The 25383-nt window shown below is 44.5% G+C and overlaps 1 protein-coding gene across 1 annotated transcript in view; it reads right to left on the bottom strand.

The window, feature by feature from the left end:
* SLC67A1 (solute carrier family 67 member 1) overlaps positions 1–25383 on the bottom strand; it is a gene marked incomplete at both ends in the record, with an annotated part of 61298 nt that overhangs the window by 16963 nt on the left and 18952 nt on the right. Inside the window, 3 exons of the mRNA XM_080345523.1 lie at positions 1925–2025; positions 7273–7383; positions 7872–7987. Of these exons, the coding sequence (XP_080201649.1) occupies positions 1925–2025; positions 7273–7383; positions 7872–7987 (328 nt within the window). The remainder of the gene's footprint in view (positions 1–1924; positions 2026–7272; positions 7384–7871; positions 7988–25383) is intronic.

Genomic DNA, 25383 nt, shown 5'->3' with positions numbered 1-25383 from the left:
TTCACTCCTATATTTCCCATGTCTAGAGTCATGTGCTGTAGAATATGTGTAGCAACACAGAGAAGGACTGCATGGATGGATGAAAGAAAACTGCCTGGCTGACAAAAGCTAGTTTCTGTGCTCAATGTCCTGAGGCAAAGACACCCCAGCAAAGTAGACCTGAGCCTGTAGGCCACCGCTGGGTTAGGGCGTAATAGGTATGATTGGCCTCCAAGGGATGAAACCCTGTGACTATGGGAAGGATCAGGTCCCTAATTAGCACTGGCATCTTATTATTCATTAGGAAGCAGAGTGAACGCTATAATTCCTGTATCTTCCAGGGCTGTTCCTATCTGTGGGGACCACCAGCACAGCAGTGCAAGGTAACCTTATCTACAGTAGTTTCAACCAAACTAACCTCAAAAACTACAGTAGTGAAGGCAGACACATCCCACACATAACAGCAGTGTCCATCTAGCAGTATGAAGCCACTCCTGCTCCAGCTGTTGCTGCCCGTGTTACCCAGCTCAAAACAAGCACACCACAGCCATGCTGCAACCCCAAATTTGATTTCAGTGTGTACATACATAACAGGGATTTAAACTGATATGTCTAAGTTAAGAGCACAGTTTTTGAGGAGTCCCTCTGCATTCAAAGGGGGAAGAAGATATCAGAAGGAGACTCGGCCCCTCTAAAACCTGAGTGTTTCCTGCAGATCCAGGTCTAAAAGGGGTCACACAAAGACTAATATAGGGAAAGCCTCTGTTAAAAATGGATTTGGATCAGAAGCATATTTTGGAAAGCAGCTGATCACCCCACTCATCACACTGTTTCCATGCTGTGGAGCAGCAAACTGGTTTTCTTTCTGACAAGACTGGATGGGAAGGTGCATCCAGCTGGTGAGAGACATCGAGCCCAGGGGACCAAGCAACAGCTGGTCTGAAGCCACCCTCCCAGAATGGACATGGCACAGGCACCAGCCTCTCAACTCCAGCTGGTTTAGCCTGCAGACTCCACTTGCTGATGTACAGCCATGCTCAACAGCTGCTCTACCTAGGTGCCTGGATTTGGTGAGGCCAGGGCTGAGCCCAAGCAACTGGTAACACTGTGCCACATCCAAATCACAAGGGAAGGAAGTAAAGCTGCCATTTCCCAGATGAGAAGCTTCTCCAGATCCCACAGGAACTCTGTGGCAATGTCCAGGAAATGAAGGCAGGTTTAATAACAAGACCACCCTCCTTCAGGATATTGCTTAACTTACATTCCTACCTTGAGGCTTGCTTATAACCATCTGTTGCTCTTTCTGCAAAATTATTAACCTCTTCCTCCAAAAGAAAAATTCTGCTATAATACAGCATCTTTTTTTTTTTTTTTGGCCCTGTTACTGTCTAATTCAGCTGATTTTTCCCTTTTACCCATTTCACACATACCATTGCCCACATTTCATTTTTTTTGAAAGTACAAGCTTGCTGTGCTTATTTCCACACAGCAGAAATGAGTCCTTCCTTGACACTGAAGGCATCTGTGAAAATTACAGTAAGATGGTCTACTTACATAAATTTACAGGGTGCTACTAAGTAAACGTAAATCAGCTAACCTGCAGCAGTGAAAACTTTAGTCAAGGTACTTCAGCTACAGTTTAAGTCTCGTTACAAAAAACAGGGTGACATATCAGTCCAAAGAAATTTTAGCTCCTTTTAGCAGTTTAAAGATCTGCAAGGAGGGACAATGGGGAGGCAGCTTTCAGGGCATTCCCAGTTATGGTTTCTTCCTATTCCAAGGAACAGAATAAACCTGAAGTCACTTCTATTTTTTGAAGCCAAGTGTCTCATGGCAGAACCAGGATTTGCCTGTCAATATTATGCCTGGATTTGGGAGAGTGGGTGTCAAAAAAGTAGCAAATTAGATAAAGATGTGGCAAGAGGGGGACTTCCACTTCACTTACCATTTGAAGGACACCAAAATATGACATTAGATATCCAGACTCCAATGCTTCCAAGCCAAAGAAATCCACAGAGATGATGGAAAACATAATCAGGAACAAACCTAGAGGGAAGGTTAATGAAAAGCATATATCAATATACTTGCACTGCATATAGACACCCAAACCCTGCTCCAATCACCCCCAGTATGAGTCAGTAGCTCTCCCTGGGGTTACCAGGACTGGATATAAACACAAGCAGAATCCTATTCAAAGTCAGTGTAATAATTTAATCTTTAAATGTGACTTTTTATCCCTCTTGCTTTCATCTTTAAAATAATGTGACTATGTAGGCTGTAGATTCAGCTGTTTATTATAAACTGGTAAATATTTGTATCACCGAAGCCAGACTAACCATTAAGGCAGCAAGAAAACATTTGTTCAGACAAGACTGTAACCAGAAAAATAATCTGATTGGATTCCTTGCCCCTTTCGCCTGACTTCAGATTTTCACCATGGGGAACGCTGCCTGGGAAACAATCCGGTGACATCAGACTAAACACAGCAGTTTCACTGCACACCTCAGTAGTGGTGTTGGCGGCACATGAAATCTCTGGCTCTCCTGGACAGATAGTGGTGACACATGCAGCTGGAAAAGTACGGACAGAAAAAGCACAGGCTGGGTCTGCTTTTCAATTAAGGAAATTTCTGGAAAGCATAACGGAAAATGCCCACTCACTTAATCTCACATAAAAGTACAATAGTGTGTGTTTCCCCCAAGCCAAACATACACAAATACAGACATGCATACACATGCTCCAATCGTACACAAAGAGCTATCAAATTAAAAATACTATGGCAAAACATTGCTCTCAAATAGCTGGTATGGGGTAGGAGGCTGCTGCCTCCCCTCATGTCCTGTGCACCTAAGATGTACCAAGACAGTAGGAAATGGGGACTCTGCACACAAACGTCCCCACAATGTGCCTGTTGGAGATCACGGATCCTGTTGGGGAGAGGAGAAGTGAGCGGATGACCTTTAGGGGTCCTGTCCTTCCTCGTAGGATTCTCTGAGGTACAAAGACTGGGTAAACAGGGAGCTGTGGTCCTCTCTTTCCTGAAGAAAACAGAGCCCGGGAGGCAATGCGTGACAACTGAGAAGACAGCTTGTGGCCCGGCAGAGTCACTAACCCCATGGCATGGGAAGGATTTGGTGGCATTTCCCGGAAGCATGAGGAGAGTCATCCCCAATTGCTGACTGAAATGCTGTGGAGGACTCGCACCCTAACAAATGAGCACAACTCCACCGCACTCAGCAGCCCGACAGCGCTGTTAGCAGTGGAGCACCTGCAGCAATGAGGACCTATCTCCAAGCACCCCAACCCTTTGCCTTGAGGGACCACCACCCTCCCACCCCAGGACCAGCCACAAAACCTTCCTGAACCCCACCAGAGACACCTCTTCCCCCTTAATGGGGATAGCTTCACCCCAGTTGGCCACATGGTGTAGGGGGTGAGAGGCAAGAAGGGTACCCTGCTCTGCTACTTTCTGGATATTTGGAGAAGGTGCTGGGGAGCTGGGGCTTATGAAGATTAATGGCTTCGCCACACCCTTCTGCGGGGAGCACCCCATCCTTATCCAGTTACTTTGAAATCGCTCTTAGCTCAAGCCAGCTTAAGGTAACATGCAAATAACAGTATTTACTCACAACATCCAAACCAGCAACAGAGTTGCACACATTTATAAAATGCACACGTGAAGAAATGAAAGAAAAACCACACTTTGTTTCACTTGAAGGAAGATTAGATCCAAGTGGGCACTTGCCCTTCATCCTGCTACCTGGCTGCAGGTACCACCTAGGAGGGGTCTGACCTTCCTACATACCTGACGCTTCTTCCTGGTACCTCACGCCAACTTCTACAGCTCCTCTCCCCTTTGAAGTCCCTCACCATGTTAAGCCATATTTGGATCTTTCTCCTCCAAACGAGCTGATTTCTTTTGGAGCAGGGGGACAGGCTGTGCTCTTTAATTGGTGTTACATATTGCACAGCTTCCATTGAGATGGAAGCCTCCTCTTCTTTAGAAGAGCATCATCTCTCCCTGCCTGCATGGTCACTTAAAGCTACTTGGACAAGGGAGACCCTGCTACTCCCTCTGCTTCCAACAACTAAGGGTGTCTCTGAACATGCATAAGCATTTCTTACAAAAATCTCAGCAGGTCCAATCTGGCTAGGCTGCAGGTCGGCTGTGGGCAGCCATGTGAGTATAATGTACCCCGGGAAGGTCTCTTCTGGGAACACCAAAACCCCACACAGAAGCTGCTGGAATAAGCTTCAGTCCACACTATGAGGCTCATGTTTTCAACAGGAAAAAAAAAGGAAAGTAGCAAAAAAAATCCTCAAAAACTCATCTTTTTGAGAGGTGGTCTCAATAAGGGCTGAACTCCTTAGAAAACGTGGTACCAGAGAGGTGAGCTACTAGGTTTATACAGCAGAAGGCAGGTAAATGGTTTGTGAGATTTGATAAAGAGAAAGAAAAGCATGAAGGAGACACAGGAGTACAAACTGTATTTAAAAAAAAAAAAGACATGACATTTATAAAATCAGCCTGTGGCTTTGGGAGGGCCGACTTAGCAATCTTTACCATGAGCCGCTGTGAAAATGCAAGTACAGCCTCTGGGAGCCTGTCTCAGCCCTCCTACGCTGGATTGCAGATGCAATGGGATGCAGAGCCCCAGGGCCCACTGCAAAATCCTGCTCTGTGTGAAAGTCCCTTTAAAAATGGGATGTAGGTGCTAAAGCGATTAAAATCAGGTTTTCCAAAGGGATTAGGCAGCCAAAGATTCATACAAGCAGCTACTTATCAGTATTTTCAAGGCCCCGGTGATTTCTGTTCTGCAAGAAGTATGTTTGACATTTTTATCCTCATGCTTTTTTTCCTCTCATCTACCGCAATGCGATGAGACTCAATTTCCCAGGCCACTTGAGGATGTAATTTGGCCATGCTGGAGCAGTCTGCTGCCCATCCATCCCTTGGCAGCTACCCTCCTGCAAGAGGCACGGAGCCCATGTCTCTGCTTTTATGCAACAGAGGGAGGAGGTTCCCCGCCCTGCAGCCCTCCTGGGGACACTCTTTCAGACTCAAACAAGCTAATTTTAGAAAACAATGAGTTCCTCAAGGAACATAAGATTTCCTTCTGTGTATATCACAAACCTGTTCACAAAGTAAATAGAGAATGGTCTGTAATTTGGGTGATCTAATTAATTATACAGTTGCAGCCAGGAGATGAAAGGTAAATGAGCTCACGAGGAGCTCAGCCTCCAGCTGTGAGCTGCAGAGAAGTACATGATGGCCAAATCCCCTTTCAGCTGCTATTGTATGGTCAGTAACCTGAAGAGAGACCTGCAGAGAGAAGTGACCAGGATTGTGATCACTCCTCACAATCGCTATACTTGTAGCAGGAGTTCCTCAGACAAACTCTTTCCTACTCTCACTGAAGTACTTCCAGCCATTTCAGTGACAGACTGTTAGCCCATGGCCTCCCTGAACTCTCAGTTTTGCCGTCTCCATCCTCTTTGCAGTTTCCCTTGCAATTTTGGGCAGGTGATGTTTATTTTGGTTGGGTGCATTTTTTGCTGTGCAATGGTAAAAGAAGAATGTCTGCTGCAACAGGGAGGAATTTGCATTTCTGCAGGGATGACTAAAACAAAGTGCATCTCACCGAGCCTTTGGAAAAATGAGAGTGCACAGGAAATCACAGAGTGCAGATTGCATGCATGCGGTCTCGGGATGGCATTTTTAAACAGAGAAATGAATGCTACTTTAAGCTGAGAAATAAGCCAGAATCAGCAAAGAGAACCCTCTCAAAACATCACTTGACTATCTCATTCTGTGAAACACTGTGATTTTATAAGCACTTTCAAAAATCCAATTTTAAAGGTTTTGGGTTTTTTTTTTCTGGAAGAACCTAAAAAGTGCATTATTAGAGCAATCCACCAGTTCATCAAGACCATATCCTGTCTCCAATGGAGAGGTAGGACCAACTGGCACTACTGATCTCAGCCAATGCCAACTACACACAAAAAGAAAAAAAGAAAAAGAAAACAAACAGAGGTCCTTTACTTCCCTGCGTGCTATTCTACAGCTCCAGACGGACTTGTTCCCCCAGAGCCTTAGCAAGGAATAACAGATGAACCTGGCCAAGCCCAGAAATGCCATTGCCTTCCGATTCAGCCACTCTCCACAGCCAAATCTACCTTCATTTGTAAGTTGAATTTACAGTTTACAAATTAGAATTTAATTTGTAGACTATGCTTCACGTTATTTAAACTTCAAGGGCTTCTCCAGACACAGATGGATTAGAAAAAGATGCAAAGTGTAAAAGCTAAGGTACCTTAAATCCTCTCTTAGGATCCTTGTTCAGAAGAGAATTACCTTAGTTTGTTCAGATGCATGATGTGCACATATTTTAATGTGTACAAAATTCAGTCCTTGAAACTGTAATCAAGAGAAACTGCACTTTCACATTTGACCGTGAAAACAGCCATATAGGCTCTCCATGCAGACATCAGAGAACATCACCTTTTCCTTATACCACCACTAACAAGGCTGACATGCTGGCCTGTCTCTAGACAAGCTGGGGGTAAAGAAACCAGAGGGCAGGCAAAACTAAAGATTATTAAATTGTGACCGAGGACACGTACAACCAGACAAACTGGGAGACATGGACTATGCCAGGACATAAACTGACTCAAAGGGAGCAGGGAAACAGGCAGGTTTGGGATGGGTTTCAGATAGCAGCAGGTTCCTACCACAATACAAAAAAAAATAATTAGCAGAATATATAAAGAACAAGCACCAACCTACAAGACAAGAAACATGCTGCTGCTCCCCTGTGTGCAGCTGACAGAGCAGCCAAGGCCTCTCATCGAGCAATAGTCTTCAGTTGTTGGGAAAAAGGTTAAGGTACACATACCCCTTAAAATCATTAAGCAGATCAGGAAGGACCTCAGTGTTTCTGGCAGAGTACAAATTATTTCCCCCTGCTCTGAAGAGGTTAAAGCCTAAACAGAAATGACAGACAAGAGGGGAAAACATTTACAGCCAGGGGGATGGAGTAGAAGATTAAGTGATTTGCCAAAAGTCACAGAAGCAGCCTGTGACAAGAGGCCTATTTTACATTAAATCCCAGGGTTTTGACCCTATGTAGCTGAGAGCATTTGAAAGCACCCAGCGCTAACTTAGGAGCTGAATCCTCACTGCTCTGTGATCAAATGCAACGTACTTTCAGTAACTTGAGACAAGCCTGATCCACAGTGTATGTCATCTTATTTTATATACATCAGCAATCATGGTTAATGGGTGAGATTTACCAGTGGGAAGTCCAGCAAAGACCTTGATTATGAAAACTTCCATGACTCCTGGAAACTTCATCAAATGTAGGATTTGTCTGATGCTAAACACACTGCCAGACTGCGATGTGCCTACAGAAGACAACATATAGATTAATACTCAATTTATACAGGTTAGAGGCAGGATGCGAGGAACTCTGGGACTGCCTGCTCAGGTTCACCACCACCTTTGCAAAAAGGCAAGTCTCTGAAGCACCAGCTTTCTGCTGATGGCAGAAGGTTGGGAGCTAGTGTTGGCTTTGCATGAAGAAGAACCCTGTGAGACTGCAGGATCACTTTCCATTCTGGGCCAGCTATCCCCAGCAAAGGGCCCACATTCACCTTTTCTGAGATGCAAAGCAGGCACTGAGCTGGGAGCCTGTGATTCTGCACAGCAGAGTGGTTGACAGGTAGGGAATAATACTCTTCCACAAGCACAGCTTAGGTATTAAAGTGCCAGCATTTGAAGGTTGGCACCTTTTTGCTCTTAAATGCAACCCCAAGTTCTTTAGCAGTCCTTACAGCATGCCAATCTACTGTCCCTATTCATGTGCTATTTATCAAACCCACTAAATACTTACCATGCTCTGTCGCACGATGGTCTGACTTTGGTTTAGCTGGCAAAGGGATCCAAAACATTGCTATCATGGTATTTATGAGATTTCCTACCAGCCCAACATATGCAGGAACAAAAATGCTGCAAACAGAAAAAAAAAAAAAAAACAGGTAGTGGATAAATATTATAAACAAGACATTTATATCTTTATCCTGCAAAGGCTTGGGCACTTGGATGGGGAACAATCCCTTTGAAGTTGCAGTACAAAAGGCTATAAAAGAGCTCACATCCTTTCATGGGGACTTTGGATATCGTCACAGTTTGAAATTTCACTAAAAGATGGGTATTACCATCAAGATAGTTTATAATTTGTATTAGTAACAGGGTATAATATAATGCTTTAAAATGTGTGTAAAGGGAAAAGACCCCCTCTTTGTTTAATAAAGCTTAGAAATCCTACCATGGAAAGCACAGCAACTGCTTGTTAGGATCCATCTAATCCCCAGTCTAATGTCCAGTTTCATTCAAGTATCATCTTACTCCTTGAAATTTCCCAGCAAAATCAGATGAAGTGAAGAAAGTATTTGAGATGATTAGGGGTGGTAGAATACAGCCCAGCCTACAAGTGGAACTGAAACCACCAGTGATGCAGTGCCATTTGAATAAGAGCCACTAAAAATAATAAACATGAATTACAAAACCTTCTGAGGAGGTGAGTAAATAGCACTTTGATTGATGCACCTATGTTTCTCCAAAGGTGCCCAAAACCAAATCAACAACCCTTCAACTGGCCATCTGAGCCCCAAATGCTGGATCTGCAACAGAAGATAACATCCTTAGATACAGATACAGTGAACAGCAATTATTAACAATAGTTGCACAATGGTAAAAAGGAACAATTAGAACTTATCTAAAAAACCCAAACACAAACCACGGAAAAGTCAACAGAGTCAATAATAAGTCTTCAGTTATCACTGTCCTCTTAAAAGAGAAGATTAGGAAATTACTCCTCCTAGGCTTTAAGGGTATGTGGGAAGATTTCAGACTCTGAAGGGCTTTAACTCTGCCAAACACAGGTGGAGCAAAGTCCAGGGCTGGAAGACTGAAACTCAGGAGAGTCAAGATGAAAACAAAGGGAGAAGCATGTTTTATTTTCAACAGTGAGAGCAATTATGCACTAAACCAGCTCATTAAAAGTCTCCCTTGTCATGGGAACCATGTTAGTCGAAGGGTTTCATAAAACATGCACTTAAAACCACCACAGGACGCAGGTTTGCAGTGGGAATGCTCGGCAGAAACACCAGTGGCTGGTATCACAGGGGACACAGGGTAAGTGATCATCGTGGTGTCTTGGGGGCATTGGAACTTAGGCACCTTGGACTTCAGCCAAGTGATGCCTGGATTTCCACAGAGAAGGCATTGGAATCATGTAGGTCCGTGCAGACTGGGAGGCGACTGCACCATCCCTGCATCCCCAGCAACCTGTGCTGCCAAAACAAGACATGAAATTGAGTTGCAAGCTGCCAACTTATGCTCCCTGTGAGTCTGCTGATAAACCACTGCTTATTGCTTGGCTTTTTACTGCTGCTTTCCTTGTTGGACCATGGCATAGGTTTTTCACGGAATAACCAGCAGCACTAATTGTAAAAGCCTCAAGTTTCCTCTGTGCTAAACAAAGGTGTGGTCTGAATAATTTCTGCAGTACTATTAAAGTCCCAGAGCAAGACGGTCAAGGATTGAGATGCAAACAACCAAGAAAAGCATCAAAGAGCAAATATATATACACACATATGTATTCCTGCTAATAGAAACAGGAAAAAATCCCAGCTGAATCTTTTAAGTCTCATTATCATTAATAACAAGAAAGTCAGATAATATCTTCCTGCAAATGGACTTAGTGCAGTAATTTAGACGTGCTGCCTTCCATCCGCCAAGCTGCTCCGCTAATTACCCTGGATCACAAAATTAGTCATTTACTAGATCGCTATTTTTTATTTTTAGTGCTGCAGATTGCCACTTTCTGATGTAAAATCATCTGCCAAACAGTTCCCAAACTACTGAAATCAACTATGTGGACCCAAATCTTTATCAAAGAAATTCGAAATCTCTACTTTGCATTGCAACATGAAGTAAAAGTACTAACAAAATAGAAAGTATATGATAATCAAAATAAGTAGCTGCAGCTGGCTTAATGTTGTGTTCTGGTTTTGTTTATTTTTTAGGGGGGTAGAGGGGATTTCTATATTTTAGCTTTTATTCTGATGTGGGAAAAAACACATCAAAAAAATTTAATTGGATGGAAAAGCTTCCTTTCCATTTTTCTAGAATTCCACATGCCAATGTAAATATGTTTTACTCTTCAGATCCAAGAAGAATTACAGCAAACAAGGAGGTAAGGATCCCCCTATAAAACTGGTAAGCAAAGAACACACTACTTCACTGCAAATGTATGACTGATAATTCATTGCTGTGAAAGGAAGAGGAGAAACTTGACTTTGTACATGTTTGGGAAAACCCGGGCTTGCTGTAATGGATTCACGGTGTTTGTATGGCTGGACTCTGAAGTCAGAGAAATCCAAGAAAATATGGAGCTCAAAATCATGTTTCTCAGACAAGCCTGAGGCATTCAAAATAATCTGAAAATCCCTTTTCTTAACCACAGCTTCCTGTAAGTGCTTCATCTTTTTCCAAATATTAAGCATTATCATTTCTTGATGGAGAGGTGATGAAGGTACACCCTTGGGTTAGCTGATCCGCTGTCTCATCCTTTGCTATGGATGAACTCTGGAATTGGAGATAAGGTATCCGTGTCCAGGAAATCACCTCTTGCATTTATTTCTTTACTCATTTAAGAAGGATGAAGTGAAGCAAAGGGTCATAAAAACGCCACATTGACAAGGCAGGTCATTTTTTTTTTTCTGATGTATCTTCATTTCCTTTTTTTTTAATGTTTCCATTACAACCCATGAATTACGCATATTGACACCTCCAGTGCCACCCCTCTGGTACAGCATCAGTGGGACACATCCTCCCACTCCTATAGTGAAAGACAACTGTTTTACAAAGCAGCAGCACAGGGCAGTTTCCTGACACATCATCATCTCTGAACACCCCCTGTGAGGATTGCTCTGGGACTTGGGTAGGTGATGGATTGCACACATTGTCTTTTCCTGCTATAGGAAGACACACAAATCTTTACACTGTCATGTAAAAGGATAGGAGTGCTAAGACCAGTGTGCAAGTGCTGAATCATTATTTCTGGCAGCTGGAAATACAAACACCAGTGGGTTGAACTGACAGTATTCTTTCAATAATGCTGACGGGAGACTAGAGGCTAATGCATTTGCTGGGGAAACTGGTGAAGTTGCAATGATGCTGCCAGGTCCTCTGCTAGAATGTCACTGGCACTGGGGGAAACTCTGCCCTTGGATGGTGCTGGGAGGGCAGCTGCAGCCCTGCAGAGATGGGGGAGAGGGAGGTGGTGGTGGTTTGCAGGAGTCCAGCAAGCAGCAGGAGGGCAGGGAAGGGTCTGCACCCCACAACAGCCTCGAGGAACAGTGCTTTAGCAAGGGGTGCAGTGATGCTATTGCCACCAGCAGAGACAATAGCCAGAGGTTAGCACTGGGAATCCCTCTGCTGTGCTCACTGGATCTTTTTTCTGCATGTTAAGTAGAGGAGCCAAAGCTAAGCTGTTGCTTTTATTTCTTACTGGTCTGATGAGAAGCAAGTGGTACAAACCAGACCAGCTAAGCTAAAGGTGAGACATCTGGACCCCTCAGTGGAACCAAGGACTGGGGGTAAGAACAATCACTGGGTTTGCAGCTCCTGCTGCGCAAGTCTTGGCTCATAGGTGCTTATTTTTTTCTTTTTTCTTTTTTTTTTTTTTAAGATTTAAGCATGAAATCTCATCTTTCCTGATATCAGTGGAACTCCTGCATTTAATTTTGCCTGTTTGGCTTATCAGAAGGAGGTTTTGCCAGGAAGTGATATAGTGGCACTATTAAGACAAATGAGGCACATTAAGCAAGTTGCTCCCACGGGACCTTTTCCCATCCTCTTCCCCTTCCTGCCCTTCATCTCATTCCTCCTGGCTGAACGCAAACCAGCCATGTGGAGCCAGATCAAGCCCTGCCAAAACCAGCAGCAGATTTCCTGAGCAGGGTGGAAGAACAAAGGACACAGACAGGACTAATTCAATTAAATTAAAGGGAGTAAAAGGGTGCAGCAGCTTTGGCAGCTGAGATCATTGTGTGGCCTCTTCCAGCTTCTTGCTGATTAATAGAGGTTAAGAGTCTTTACTATCCTGGGCTTTATGGTCAAAATAACTTGGGTAATTTTATCTGCGTAGTTCAGCACGTTACTTGTAATTCCTTTGCTTCTCTTGCATCTGGAGAGAAAGCCCCTTGCTGACTTCTGCCAGCAGCCTTCCTTGCTATTTCCTGGGCTTTTCTGCTCGCAAAGCTCCTCTCAGGCTGTCATCTAAGACCACAGCTGCCCACTCTTCTTTGTATGTTTTCAGCCTTGCATGAAAGGGAGGAACAAAATGCATAGTCCTGTCCTGATTGGGACTGATGTGTCCCAAGGTGCTGCTGCCAGGAGGGTGCAGATCAATCGTCTGCAGAGAGCAAACAGCTGAAATTGGAGAAGGACTAGTTTTTGCTAGTTTTTGCCAAAAGGAGCAGCCTCATCTTGCCCTGACTTAAGACTTTCAGAGGAACAAGAAGAAAACATGAAGAGAGGGACCTGGAGGCCAGGAGTCTGTAACATTAGCCAAACGCTGCTTAACAACATAACAAAAGCCTCTTCTTTTCATTTTCCTGAGGCCATTAGGCAAGTGTGATGGATGCATTAAAAACATTCATTAAAAGAGTTTAAAAGGATTTCAAAAATCAGGATGGAGAGCCGAGGGCACACTTGCCATGGGACTGATGGTGTGGCCAGGAACAAGGCTCACTTGGTAGCCTGTGGCCATGAATAAGGGACACACGGCTGACAGCTAAGATTGCCCATCTGGAAACTCCATCCTTAATGCTGGTGGGAAAGCTGAATTGATGATGAAACCATTAATAGTAATGTCATGGTAAACAGATTAAACCTAAAGAAAATATTAGCATTCAAAGCCAGTTGGAGAAGGGTTGCATTTCTTCCCATTTAATGCTTAACCAGCCTTTGGTTTTACTTGCAGGAAACTGTAAATCCCAAAGTGCAACATGCTTCCCAGATGAGGCAAAGCAAGGATGAGCTCTATGTTACTTCACAACTGTTTCCCATCACGGTCTGTTAGTATGAGGAACTGAGCCCAACCCGGGTTCAGCTTCTGAATCAAGATGTGCTGCAATAACACAGGTGACAGAAAGGGCTCCAAGATGGTCTCCAAATCCTGGAAGTGATCTTTCACGGCTCTGCTTTATGTGTCACACCTACCTGCTGTCAGAGGTCGCACACACAAAGTATCAGAAAAATCTGGCAAAGTTTACAGCTAATGCAGCTTTTAGGAAGCAGGGCCTGGCCAAAAAGGTATGGTTGGGTGTATCTACATATATATGTACAAAGACGAGCACAGCATTTCCCAGTAGCTTTGAATCAATGCTTTCAGCAAAACTTCAATGAAAAATTCGATTCCACAAAGGTGTGCACATGAGCAGGAGAAGCCACTGAGCAGGCGCTTGCAGGCAGGTAATATTTTCAGCTCACAGATGAGGACATCTGAACAGAATCCCTGCTGGTACCTGCCAGCTACAGCCCCCAGGCAGTGCTGCGGAGGGATGGGTGCCACAGCCTCCTGCTTCCACCAAGGAAGGCCACAACAAACCGATACGGGATACAGTTTTGGGCTCCATCCCAAATTCCAGTCCTTGCTCTGACCTTGCTGGGCTGTGATTCCCATCTTTGGTTTCCTGCCTGAAAAGGCTGGGACTGACCCATGAAGGTATCTAGGGGCTGCTGCCAGCCAGGAGGCTGCATTCAGGCTGTGTGTGCTGCAAGATCGTATCAATCACTTTCTGATTAGCATTCCAGCCACAGAGCCCTGCTCTGCAAAGCCCAGGAGAAAAACGCATGTGTGTAATTGCACAATTAAATGTTGCGTCAATACAGCGATTCTTTCAAGAAGGAAGCACTTCCCAACAATTCCCTGAGGACTAAAGGATCAATGTGTATTTCGGCAGTGAATGGGATTGTGTTTGTTTTCTTTCTCTTTTTCTTAATAAAGTCAAAGTTGAACATGGAGAGAGCATAAATTGTTTTTTAATGACTCACTCCTACTTCAAAACAGCACCGCATAAAGCCAGCATTCAGAGCCAGCCCAGATTCCCTAAAGAGGTCTGAAAGGACTCTCAAAATATTTCTTTGATTGCAGTCCGGCCACACTATCCACTCATCCACTTGCGCCCTTAGAGGGGCAGCTATGGGTGAAAAACAGCTGGTGAGTTAAAGAGAAAATAAAAGCAAAAAACTGACATTAAAAGAAAAAAAGTTCAGGTGAAACCATGATACCAAACCGTGCTCTCCAGTAAACAGCTTTGGGTCCGTAAGAAAGTGAGCAGTGGCCACTGTGCTCCTGATGACTGAGTGATACATAAACTCTGTGCATAACTTATCGTAAATTAGTGATGGTTTCATTCAAGGAACTTTGTTTAACTGCCTTGACAATGCTTGCTGAATGTATCTCATCTTTCACCCATCATGGTCTGGTCTATGTTGTTGAGATTCCTCCTAAAGACCAAAAAAAAAGCAAGCACAAGATTTCACCAAAGCTTCTTAAAGAAGCAAAGCCACAAAAGCAAATGGTGTGTAAAGCAAACAGCACAGGGTAATGCTAGCTGAAGGAGCATGAAATCCCAAGCGGGAACAAATGCGGCCTCCAAGGGACATATTTCAGAGAAACATGCCTTTTTGCACTTGCTTACTTGTGGTCAGGTAGAAAGTACTTCACAAAAGGTAGGACAAATCACCTGGGACAAATCACCCATATTTCACTGTAGCCCCTCAGTGGGACTCCTTGGTTGCAGTTTCCCCATTGTTTCACTGGGATCCTGGGATTTCTCTAGAGACAGAATGTAAAACCTGAGCAGATACCCACCTCCACCCATACATAAGCAGGAAAAAGAAGGCGTTCACTGGCCTAATGCAGCTGGAAACCATGACCAGGGTGTCCTTTTTGCCACATATGTTTTAGATGAAGAGTAGCAGAAGTGGGCTGGTGCTGCTTTGGAGAGAGCAGGAGGCTCTTTTTCATTCTAGTGAACCTGACATCATTGCAGGCTGTCCAAGGAGCTGGTGAGACTTTGCATCCTCACCCTCTGTATAGCCCCTCACAGGGCGAGAATGAGTCACTCACAGACAAGTGCTCATTCAACTGCCTATTTCTAGTGGCAGCCACATCTGGAAAATTTGGGTTGTGGGAAAGGAAAAGAAGATGAAGGGGGATATGGTCATCCTGCCTCACCCATTTTCATCAAAACTGAGCGAGGGAGGGATGCTGAAGATTGGCACTGGTGCATAAACAGGGCAAAGAGCCAGGAGCAGCAACAGCAGAAGCACGTCAGAGCTACTGTGTGCTGGGGACACCAGGCTGGGGACAGAGCCAGGAGTTCACAGCCATCCCCAAACCCATCAGAGTCACCTGTGGCTTAACTTCTCTTAAAGGACATGTGCTTCTGTGTGTGTCACTAGCCTAGCACAAGGAGGGTTGTTGGTGGAACCTGACACTCAACCTTGCAGAAAAAAAAAAACACTGTAGGTCAGTGTGGGGCATTAAATAAAAACACTTGGGCCTCTTCCACATGGAAAATCCTCCTTTGGCAGAGTTCCCTATGTAAGCGGTGCTCTGTGTGAATGGATAAGGCTGGCTGCCCATCAGAGCCTCTGCAGCAACAAAGCCATCTGTCTCTATGAGCGCCTGCTGCAGAGAAAATCCCAGCAATGAAAGGCATCTTGAACTAACTGGCCCCTGCCACAGTCCCAGCTTAAGCCCGGCAGATCCTACTGCCGGGGCGTGAAGGGGATGCTAATTCCCAGGCAGCTGGAGCAGCCTGCCTGCGCCAGTCCGTCCTGCTGCCTAATCCAACACAACACTATTCGGAGGAACCCAGCTAATTGCCGGAAGAGGCATATCAGTTACGCTTCAATAAGACGTGGGTGGATTTGCATGCTTTGCCCATAATCCACTACTAATTTTGAGTGTCATTTATTTTTGTGTGCTCTTTTCTGGTTAAACACCCTATTTCAAAATACTGCACTTTGCTAAATCAAAGCTTGTGCTTGTATATGTGATTATTGCTTTTCCCTGTTGCATGGCATAGACAATCCCACTGGCATCTCAGGGCACCGAACACCTGCACATTTACATGCATTTATAACAAATGGGAGAATAAGCTGCACTCCCCAAAAGATTTTAGCCAGCTGGCTGGCTAAGGCATGGCTTGCCTCACGCTTTGCGGTATCACTCTGTACGTCTAGAAATGGAGGAGTCTAGACAAGGATCAGGTCTCGGCTGCACTCCCTGAATGGGGGCTTGCAACATCTGGCTTTGATCCCAGCGGCACTAATACTGGATGAGCTGGGCAGGCCAAGATAGGCATCGGAAAGTAGGTGTAAGAGGTCAGTTCTCGCAACAGAGGCATCCCACGGGTGAGGCTGGGACATATGGTGCTTGATCTATCTGTGAATGATCTGGAGCAGCACTGAGGTAAGAAAGTTTGCTGAGGATACACAATTAGAAGAGTACTGGGGAAAAGAGCAGTCAGTGGGGAATTGCATACAGCCCTTACAGGGCTGAGGGGTTGCTCAATAACATGGCAGATGAAAATCAATGCAGATTAAATTTGAAGTGATGCATGCAGGGAAAACAAGTCTTAAATTCATAATGAAATTATGGTTTCTGAACTGCTTCTTTTCACTCAGGAGTGAGACCTTTGGACTGTCATAAACTATTCAACAAAACCATTGGCTCAGTGCTCAGCTAATCAAACATTAGGGATTACCATGAAAGAAACAGCAAGTGAACAGAGAACCTCATTAGACCACTGTTGAGGCTCCTGGTTCACCAGCACTTTGAACAGTGCATGTGGTCCTGGTTCCCCCCTCGCAAGAAGGTATCTAAGGAGTGGGACAGACTCAGAGGATGGCAACAAGGACAATTAATGCTGACCAGCTTTATGCCTGAGGAGGCTGAGAGTCTTTACCCCAGGAAGAAGATGCCCAATTGACATCTAATAAAGGTCCACAGGTTTGTGAGGGATTTGGAGCAGGGGTTTAGGAAGTGGCTTACATGGTCATTTCTACCACAATAACTGGGAAGCACCAAACAAAGCTGTCGCAGGCTGGTTCAAAACAAAGAGAAAGACCTAATTCTCAGTAGAACGTGTAGAAGGTTGGCAGAGTTTGTTTTTACTGGTGTTGTGGAAGCAAAAGGTTTAGACAGGTACAAGGAGACCGTATAAGCACTTGGAAGAGTGATCCACTGAAGGTTACTAAAGAATCATGAACCACATTTATTCATGTCAGGAAATCCCCTGAGCTGAAAATAGTTGGGGGCTGGAAAAGTAATCAGTGAATTATTATGCAAGTTTGTCTCAGTCTTTCTCTTCCCTATGCTTCTTACTATGATTTTTATTGGAGAAAGGATACCAGATATACACTGAGACACAAGTGCAACTTCCTCCTCTGCAGCAGGAAACAAAACAGTGTCTCCCATCACCATCTCCCAAAAGCTCATTTTTGCTCATTGCCTGGAAAATGCTGTGCTTTTTTTTCCTGCAGTCCTTAAACATTGCAGATAACAAGTAAGAATAACCACTTTGCACTTGGGACACTTAGTTGGGAAAGTGTAATACTATATTTCCATCCAAGTAATATTCATGTATCTTACCAAGCGACTGTTCAATATAACACAAAGATGCAACCCCCCCAACTCTTAAACATGGATTTTCCTCAGGTTTTTTCTTGGATACTCCAACCGTACAAAGTAATAATAGTTTTTTTGGATCCCTCCCACCTTCTCCTTCTTCATGGTGGAGGTTTATCTGACCTTCCAAGCTCAAAATGTGGTAAATTATTAAAATGCTCAGTTTGGGTGTGTCGCTGGGTAAGGACCCCCACGCACAGACTGGTTAGAAGGTGAGCAGTGCTTGCTAGACTACCCGGTGACTCATCACCAAACACATCATTAATCATATGTTACAGCATGTCTGACTTCATAGAGTACTGTAGGTGGTGTGAAATAATCTTTGAACGAGTTCAAGCTTTTTCCAGCTTTTATGAGATTACAACGCTTCAGACTCCAAAAGACTCAGCTGGGCAGGAAACTGTTGAGGATTTGCTATAGGAACCTGGGCTGCACTCCTGGCACGTTAGGTCTCAGCTCATAGCAGTGGCTTTAGGGCATCGACAAGTCTGGCATCAGCTGGAGCTGTTACCTCTTACCAATCGTGATACACTCATTTACTCAGAGGTGGCTCAAAGCAACACGTGGGCAGAGCTGAATTTTGCTGCCCAAGGATGAGGGGTGGGGTCCGGTTAGTTCCTGCGAGGGGAAGGATTTGGCTGGGAAAGAAAGCACAAAGAGAGCTCTGGCAAGCCAGGACCACTGCTTTTGCTGGCACTAAGGAGACATGTGATGACTGCTGCTTCCAAGAGGACCTCTCCCACCTTTCAAAACCAGACACTGACACCAGATGCTCTGGTTTCTTCAATAAGCATGCCTCCTCACCACTCTGGCACGGGCAAGTAGAAAACAGGACTGCGGTCACTACCTATTTTGCCAATGCTTGGAGATGTCCCAGCATCAGCACACCAAAGGACTTGAGCTTCTTCCTCTGCCAGTTCCTTTTTGCAATCAGGGCACTGGTGAGGCAACTGCAATGATCCCAGAGAGAGTCTTTGTGTCATGCAAAAGGAAAGGCTCCCTCTATACCCCATACTCAAAGGCTAAGGAGGTAAATAGCAAAGTCATCGACTGGCCAAGTCTGAAACTTAAATTTCATCTCTTACCAGGACCGTATCCACATGAATGACATTTTTAAGCTACGTAATCCCTGGCCAAACAAGTTACTTCTTCACCTTGAGGTAAGTAACTGTAAATGCAGCATGCTACCAGAGGTATGGCACAGGCTGATCTTGCCTTGGAACAAGTAGTGGCAGCCAACACCTCCTACCTCGAGGTGTGAAAAATCTTGCCGTGCTACATCAAAGGCTCCAGTGCCTTTTGTCTAATAAGACCTTCTAATAAAATAGGACACATTAGGGTTAATTTTGTATGTAAACCAATATTGGAACACTAACACCCAAAAGTCACAACTAAAACACTTCACACACCAGGTGGAAGACTTCCCAGCATCCCACTCCAACCTCTTTGGTTGCACAACAAGGCCCTTCAAAACAACCCTTTCTCCAGCAAAGACAGAGCCTGAGGGCTGTGGTGCAGCTGATTTGATTTCATGAAGAGTTTGTCCCAAAAAGGAGGCATCTGCATGAGAAGAGTGAGTCACTCCATTTCAATAGTGGGCAAAAGAATTAATTAACGGTGCACAGTTTGCTTGCTTGGGCAGGCTTCGTGTGCTCAAACCAGGAGTGGTCTCACTGTTACTATATTTACTGAACTCCCACAATTAAGTCTTTTGTTTCCCTCACCCCATAATGACAATGGTTTCTTCATGTAAAATATATTCAGAAAGGAGGTTGCTCTGTGTTTCATATTTGCAAATTGTAGTAGTTTTCTCCCCTACACCGGTTGTAGGACAAATGCTAGCCAAGGAACAGCAAAAAAACTTCACACTGAATGATGTATTTTGAACTATGTTGTTCAGCATAGTAGAATCATTTATTTGGGTTAAAAAGGACATTCAATACTAACTGAAGCTGCTTGCACTTTCTGGAGCAATGAGTTGAAAACAGATCTAATGTACTTCATACCAGTCAAATATAACTGCCCTCTATGCATCTTGCATATTTCTGTGGATTCCAGCATTGCCAAAGCCCTGAACAAGAATATCCTTTACCTGCAGACCTAGCGCAGTGGTTGCACTTTGAGCTCTGCCTAACACACCTTTGCTCTCAGTTGGAGGCGCTTCATTCATTCTCCACACCACGTTTCATCTTGGCCCCGCTACTGAGACCACCTACAGGGCTGCCAGTTAGTATCAGCTGCATTACACTGAACTGGTATTTACAGAAGCGCTTGGTGGGAACCACATCTTAGGCAGCCTCACGGGCAGCCGATCCACCCAGCCACACACTTACAGCAGAATCCTGCTCCATTCACCATCAGATGACAGCAACTGCAAGCTACCTGACGGACTCGCACAGAAAACTGTGAGCCGAGTGTTTACTGTATTTTCAGTTGGGTTTAATTGCAAATTAGCAGCTGGAAACAAGGAGAGGTGAGCAGTGTGTGAGCAGCCAGCTGTTTGTAGAGGAGTTTGGAAACCTCCGATTGTCCATTTCTGTAGCTCCAGTGTGCAAAGTACTGGCCTGCTGTGGGCCTGGGGTTTGCTGTACCTAGAAGACTTATATTTCAAGACATCTGGTGTTGCAAGAGCCAGAGGCCATCTTGCATCTTAGGGAACACATGTATTGTACAAAGGTAGATAGGGAACAAGGACAGATGCTACAGCCAAGTAATTCAGGGCAGCAATGGGCCATGTTCTTTAGTGGCCAGCAGCAACAATGATTTTAGACTGGTGCTTGTGATATCTCAGAGCCTTGCAGAAGCTGGCTGCTTTCAGTGCAACAAACGCATCTGTATAAACAGACAAACTGGTTGATAAGGAAATTAATTACCCTTTAAAGTGACTAGTGGGCTGGATTTTTTCTTTTCAGTGCACAATGAAAAAGAACTGTGTGTTTTCGTTCCACTTCAACTTTATTTTCAACAGGGGAAAAATATGAAACATGGACTACAAAGCACCGCAAAGCCTGTTGGACGTATGTCTGTATAGCACCAGGTAAACACTGAAGTGTCCAAGGTTTAAGGATCTCCAGACCTGGATTTACATCATTCCTCGTAACAGTGCTTACATAAACTTTTCCTTTCTTATATACACAGACAGACTTGATAGCAGCAGCTGAAAAACTCACACTTTAAATCTCACATCTTATCTTCATAACATCCCCATATGGGTGAGGGTGGTGCAAACACCCCCGTATGTACTCACAGGGAAATGAAGCACAGAAAACCTCAGTACCCCAGGTCAGGTCCCATAAAGAAGATGCTGGCAAAAAAAGCCGTAAAAATCATGTTTAAATCATGCCAGTTTAGTGCTCAGACCAGTGGACCACACTTTTCCTCTTTTCTTTTTCCTTGGATCCCGCCCAAAGCCTTTTCTGCTGTCCTTGCCACAACACTGATGCAACAGGAACCCACAACTCGCTGCTGCTCGCAGCACCCTGACAATACAACACTGGCACTGCATATCACAACACTACTGATGGGAGAAGCGCACATATGTAGATTTTAGAAGTGTGTGACATGCCTATTACTGTTTCAATAATTCCTTCTGAGGAGCTTTGCCATCACACGCTGGTGTCGGCTGGGCCAGCTCCATGGGAATCAGCCACCCCAGAAACAGGCTTTGCCCTGGGGACACATCCTGGAGCCCTGACTCAATTAAAGCACAAATTTGAGTCAGTGGAAACTTGTCTGAGGAAGCACTGAGTAAAAACCACAGGGTCAAAGTGGATCCTGAGGAATTAGTGAGAAATTCTTGCAAACCCAGCTGCACTGCAGGCATCATGGAAACAGGGTTGGAAAAGATCAACTGGGGTCATCACGGGAAAGATGCTAAAAAGGGTTTACAGGATCAGGCCCAACATCAGCAGTGTAGATACAATGGCTGCCAAAACCCATCAATATGGTGGCACCCAGTACCAAGAGGCCAGCCATAGAACAGTGATATGGATTAGCAGCAGGAAAGGACTTGAAATTCATTTTTTAGTAAGTCATCAGGTAGTAGCAGTTGAGAAAAAAAGATGGTATGGGTTCAGTACCAACACCGGTATCATTAATCCCTGCTTCAGACCAAGGCTAGTAGTTAAACTAGCCTCAGACAAAGGCAATTTTTTGCTAAATGACACAAACCAAACACAACTTATTGTATTTACTGATATAGCAAACAAACCCTGTACTTCAACTACACTTATAACAAGATTTCCTAAAAGCAAAACACCAAGGTACTTGAAGACTTTAGGGCTGTTCTTTTTGGGTTGCTTTAAGTCTGGTTAATATTTGCCTTTAATTTCTTCCACAGACTTAATTCTTGTAAAAACCAAACATGACCAAAAAGGAGAAAAGCGTACTGAAAGATCAGTAAACATGTGGAAAAAATTATCCCAGAGGGAACATGAAAGCCATCTTGCCTGAGACTCCCTCTGCACTTACTCCATAGGCATGAACAGTGAGAGACAGATGTTCTGGTGACAAACACAAATAAAGTGGCGAACCCTGGTCTTTGCTGGCATCAAAAGAAACCGCACATCCAGCCATCCATAGATGGTTTAGCTAAGAGCATATTAGCCCATAGGCTAGCCAAGACTTTATCGGTTGGAAAATCCCAATCATGAATGCTAGCTGCAAGGGAGGGAAAAAAAAATAAAACACAACCAAAAAAACACACCACAAAAAAAACACACAATGAAACAGGGAAAGACTGGGCAGGACAAGCCTGAACATGTTCAGTTTGTCCTTCCTATGTTACAATTATATCCTCATTCCTCAGAGCAAAAGGCAGTTCAAAGAGACAATAAACCCCTTTTTAGTCTTAGCTTTGCAGGAACTGTCACTGAATCGGAACTGAAGTGGTTCCCAGAGATAAGACAACAAAAGAAATTAAACCCTTCCTTATAGCTACCCTTTGGTAAATATCAGCAGAGAAATAGAGGTACCGCTTCAGATACAACTATGGCATTCATCTGAGGAAATAGGACTTACTTTAGTGGTTTCAAACTGAGATGAATGTAGTACACTACTTCTCAAAGTCTGCAGCTGCTTCCTTCCTTTGCATTTCAGGAATATGAGCCTCTACGGCTCATGCTAACTACATTTTTTTTGGATATATAGTAGTTTACTGTCAGGAAACGTGATTCTCTTTTGGGGCACAAGTTAATAAAAGTTTCAGTGTAGGTCCCAATAAATTTGGCCTGAAGCAGTGTAGCCCACAGAATGGGTTTGGAGTGGACAAAGCATGAGGGACCAGTTAGAATAGCCACCAAATGGGGTTTCAACCACTTTTCTGTAACCTTCTCATTTGGGCCCAAAAGACATAGGCTAACAGAGGGTCTGCTTAGCACGACAAAGAAATTGAGCTGAAAGGCATGGCATGAAGCATGGCACAGGATGGACCTGGGAAGTCTCTGAGGGTGCATCCACCCCATCCTGTCTCACCCCTAAAGAAAATCAAGCAAAAACTAAGGTGCGGGGCATAACGATACCACAAGGCAAAATTAAGTGGCAAGGGGAAAATAATTTGACTTGCAACTAAAATCATAAGACTTTAAACAGCCCTAAACAACGAAATAAGTGACAGCTGCAATCCTAGACATGGATAGGACAGGCAGAAATAAAAGTCCCCATCCTCTATTACCAAACTGCCCAGAAATCATCAAGCGCTTACGTTGAAAGGTTACTATAAAGTTAAACAACAGCTTTTTTTAAAAATTAATTTTTAATCTACTTCACCATTATCTTTATAGAGTATGGAAATTGCCCTGCTCATCACCCCAGCTCTGGGGTCTCATTGCTGACATACATTTGCATAACGGTAGCAAACGTCAGCCTGGTATAGGACAGGCACCTTTTCTACCCATATCCAAGTTGCATGAGAAATTAATTACCAAACTGGAAAGCCATAAATACTTCAGACTGACTCAGTTCGGGTGTGCTGGATTTTTTCCTGACTTTCATTGCGTCAGGGAATTTCTTTCCACCCTACAGCCCTTCAGAAAGGGGCACATGGCTGAAGGCGTCAGTGGTCATGAATAATCAAGGAGGGACTTTTCCAGAACAAGGCAGTAATGTGAAAAAGTCTGTCTTCTGGGGTGACATTTGCATGACTGATGGATGACATAAGTCTGCAAACAAAAAAGGCTTTATACCCCATGGCAGCTTTCAAGACCTCTCCATGCTCACTTGGTCCTTGCATTCCATGCAGAAGCATCACATTCTGGGGGCAGGAATTTAAGTCCCATGTGCACCAGGCCAATTGCCGTCTCTAGCCACGGGTTTATCTCATTGTTTCTGGCAAACGCAATCCCATGACCCATGTTAATGATGCTATTTTACGGGCCAGGATGTTTTGCTGCGGTACTGAAGGGATTTATTTCTGCTCTGGGATGAAGGACTAAGAGCCAAGCAGAGCCCAAGGAGACAAACCATTTTGCATAGGAGGTCCATCAATGTACCGCTGGAGGCACCTCCAAGAAGCAAGGCCAGTGCTTGAACACCAGCATACAGCAGCAGAGCAGAAAGAAGAGTTACAAACAGTATTGCTAGAGAATGAGAAAGCAGCAGCATGCCAAGACCCACCCCCCACAAAAAAAAAAAAAAATCAAGCCCCTGTTAGACACTTAGGAGCTGCTGAAAGAGCCAAATTGAAAAGGAACTGCTGAAGCACAGCCAGAGGAGCTGTGTGCCAGGACACATCCTTGTGAAGGCAGCCCAAGCACTGTGGATACCATCAGGGCACCGAACTGGTGCTGGAAACCCAGCCAGGGTGTAAAAACATGATGTGGATGTTCAGATTGAGGCAGAACTAATGTTTCACTTCCAGTATGGGCAGTTTGCCAGATGTGGACCTCTGCTGAGAGTTAACTGAAATGCATTTGAAATCTGGACAAAACCTTTTATTTTGCAGGTCATTTGTTTCCAAGGAGAGAGCTGAGCAGTGATCTAGCGAGTCAGGATCAGGTAGTCCAGACACCTGCAGAAAAGTGTCTGGGGACTTTCAGAGCTGTGAAGCAGGCGCTACAGGAATGATGGATGCTGGACCAAGCCCAGCCTCCCAGGCCTAAGGGGATTTGCTCACGCTGCTGGGAGCGAGGAAACTGTTTCTCACCAGCACAGGAAGTCAAGCGCTTGGCAACAAGGGAGGCAGCTCTCCCACAACTCTGGTTACGCAAACAGCTGCCTTCTGCTGGGTTTCAACATGCTTCGCTGCTCCAAAAATAATTTCCTGCTTGATTTGATACCATTAGCAGGAGCACAGAGTGCAGCACAAACCATCATGCCGCTTCACACTGGATCCAGCTAGCCACTGGTTTCTAGCAAAAGCCCAGATTTCTTTTTTTGGCAGAGAGGAACAATTACGCAGGAAGAAAAGGTAAGTGGGTGATGGTGTAAGCCCTCTCCTCTTCCTCCGCAAAGAGTTTTGACGCAAGCACCTGCCACCTTCATCCTTTCGGGCCTCTTTCCAGAGCTGATATTTCCCAGCCCTTACAGCTCGTAACAGTTATGGCATACAACCAACACTCAGCAGCCAAGCAGGAATCAGAGCCAACATGAAGTTCAACAACGAAGTCACTGCATGTTCGGTGACTGAGAGCTG

The sequence above is a fragment of the Nesoenas mayeri genome (genome assembly GCF_963082525.1).
Source record: "Nesoenas mayeri genome assembly, chromosome: 5".
NCBI lineage: Eukaryota > Metazoa > Chordata > Aves > Columbiformes > Columbidae > Nesoenas > Nesoenas mayeri.
The sequence above is the reverse complement of the archived record's forward strand: the minus strand, read 5'-3'. Positions and strand labels throughout refer to the sequence as shown.